The 2,774-nt window shown below is 39.3% G+C and overlaps 1 protein-coding gene across 2 annotated transcripts in view; it reads left to right on the top strand.

The window, feature by feature from the left end:
• LOC106872691 (uncharacterized) overlaps positions 1–2,368 on the top strand; it is a 64,736-nt gene extending 62,368 nt beyond the window's left edge. For both annotated transcript variants that reach the window (XM_052971007.1, XM_014919768.2), the window contains one exon: positions 2,100–2,368. In XM_052971007.1, coding sequence (XP_052826967.1) covers positions 2,100–2,353 — 254 coding nt within the window. In that variant the 3' untranslated portion in view covers positions 2,354–2,368. The remainder of the gene's footprint in view (positions 1–2,099) is intronic.
• Positions 2,369–2,774: the final 406 nt, after the last annotated feature.

Below are 2,774 nucleotides of genomic sequence, written 5' to 3'. Positions count from 1 at the left end.
CCATAGTTCGCGCATTTTTTCTTCTACATTGCCAGTTGCTAGTTTTGATATTTCTTCTTCAATAAGACTGTCGATTGCTTCATATTTGGTTTTATAACGGGATTGTTTAGACAGGGTGATAGAAATGTCGGTCCTGAATTTTGTTAATGCGAGATCCCATCGGAGTTTTGTTTCTTCCTCTGGTTCTCCTCTAATTTCTTTAATTAGGTACTTCCGAGGAAGTATGGGTGCCGTTAAGGAAATTCATTCTGAGTGTGTTTCGGCATATTTTTCGCATTTATATGCTTTCCAGAAGTTTTGTTTTCTTATATTGAGAGATTTCTTCCATGTCTGCCAAATTTCTTTTCTTATATATAGTTTTATAGATTTTGACTGTTCCAGTGATGGCTTGTATTTGTAACCTTCTAATTAGGTTTCTTCTTTCTGGTTTTGAGAACCTTAATTTCATCAGGATTGATGCCGAGCCAGTTGGTTACATATCAAAGTGTGCTAATAATTCTGGGTATAAATCTAAACTTGTGTGGAGGCGCAATGGCCCAATGGTTAGGGCAGCGGACTCGCGGTCATAGGATCACGGTTTCGATTCCCAGACCGGGCGTTGTGAGTGTTTATTGAGCGAAAACACCTAAAGCTCCACGAGGCTCCGGCAGGGGATGGTGGCGAACCCTGTTGTACTCTTCCACCACAACTTTCTCTCACTCTTTCTTCCTGTTTCTGTTGTACCTGTAATTCAAAGGGCCAGCCTTGGCACACTGTGTCACGCTGAATATCCCTGAGAACTACGTTAAGGGTATACGTGTCTGTGGAGTGCTCAGCCACTTGCACATTAATTTCACAAGCAGGCTGTTCCGCTGATCGGATCAACTGGAATCCTCGACGTCGTAAGCGACGGAGTGCCAACACAAATCTAAACATGTACTCTGGGTGGAGTATCTGTAAATTTTTCAATAGTTCAGCATAGGCATTTTCTTTTCACATCTACTGAGCAACTGACTTCCATGACTGTACATAGTTTCACTTCTATGTCCCAAATCATTATATCTGTTTTATTGAGATTTTAATAGGGATATCCCACTTGTAATCTCCATAATCTCCACTGACTGTAGATTCTTATATCTTTAGTCTTAGGATTATCCTTCCAATGACTCATTGTACAGTGTTTTGGCCACAATACCATGTCTCATTGTTTGATAATGATGTGATGAAACTTTTGGATGACTGCTTGTGATGTAGGTGATATCTTTGGTGTTAACTATGCAAAGCCTGCCTCTCTATGTTGTCCGTACATCTCTGTACCTTTTGTGCATCAGTAATTTTGTAGATTATTTTCTGTTCCTGGATTGCAAATGCATGCCCTTTAAAGTAAGAGTGATCCAGTTGTTAGTCCATGGCAGACTATTTTGATTATCAATGTTGCTATCATCATGGAGCTTTCTACTAACATATCCATGCATTGCTTCTGCTGACATGTACTCATCCTTTCATCTGTGGAGACGCATGACTTAGTGGTTAGGATGTTGGACTCATAATCATAAGCTTGTGGTTTCGATTCCTGGACCAGTTGACTCTTTGTGTTCTGCAGCAAAACACTTCATTTTGTGCTGCTCCAGTCCACTCAGCTGGCAAAAAGGAGTCTATCCCTGTGACAGACCAACGTCCTGTCCAGGTGTGGAATTTATACTGAGGTCAATTTTTACTTTCATTCTTTTGGAGGTTGATAAAATAAAGTACCAGTTGATCACTGGGGTCAATGTAATTGACTTACTCCTCCCCTCACAACTGCTGGCCTTGTGCCAAAATTTGAAGTCATTATTACTATTATTAAGTTGGTGAGCTGGCAGAATTGTTAGCTTGCCAGGCAAAATGCTTAGTGGTGTTTTGTTTGTCTTTATGTTCTGAGTTCAAATTACGCTAAGGTCGACTTTTGGGGTCGATAGATTAAGTACCTGTCAAGTACTGGGGTCGATGAAATCAACTTAATCCCTTCCCCTAAATCTTAGGCCTTGTGTCTACAGTAGAAAGGATTATTATTATTATTATTTTTATTTTTAGTATTATCATTACATATTTTTCTCCTTTTTCCTTCATCTCATTGGCAGGTTTGAAAGCAACAGAGAATGACTTGGAACGTTTGCGTTGTAACAAATGCCAGTTCCAGGCATACTACCAACAGCAGTTCCAGGAACATCTGTCTTCTAACCACCCGGAGACTGTTCAGAAATGCAAGTGTTGTACATACCTCTCCCTCGACAAAACAGATTTATACAATCATTTCAAAGTAAGGTTTCCAAATAATTTAATTCTTTTATTTGTTTTAATTATTGGACTGCTGCCATGCTGTGCACTGCTTTGAAGGGTTCAGTTGAACAAATCGATCCTAGCATTTAAGTCTATTCTATTTTTTCTATTAATCTTTGTACAAGAATCTACACTGGTCGTCAAGCAATGAAAGGACAGAGATAGAGATGTACACAACGACACACATGCACACACACACAAAACACACAAACACTCGCATGCACATATATGATGAGCTTCTGCATAGTTTCCATTTAATGAATTCATTTAAGGATTGAGTGCCCCAGGCCTGTATAAAGAAACACTTGCTCAAAGTACTGTGCAAAGGGACTGAAGCTGAAACCATGTGGTTACAAAGTGAAATTCTTAAACACAAGATTTTTGCTTTGTTTTTCTGTTTCAATTTGTCCCCTTGGTCCTGACATGTATGTGATTGTATGTGTGTATGTACATGTGATTGTATGTGTGTATGTACA

This window comes from Octopus bimaculoides, chromosome 10 (genome assembly GCF_001194135.2).
Source record: "Octopus bimaculoides isolate UCB-OBI-ISO-001 chromosome 10, ASM119413v2, whole genome shotgun sequence".
Lineage (NCBI taxonomy): Eukaryota > Metazoa > Mollusca > Cephalopoda > Octopoda > Octopodidae > Octopus > Octopus bimaculoides.
The sequence above is the reverse complement of the archived record's forward strand: the minus strand, read 5'-3'. Positions and strand labels throughout refer to the sequence as shown.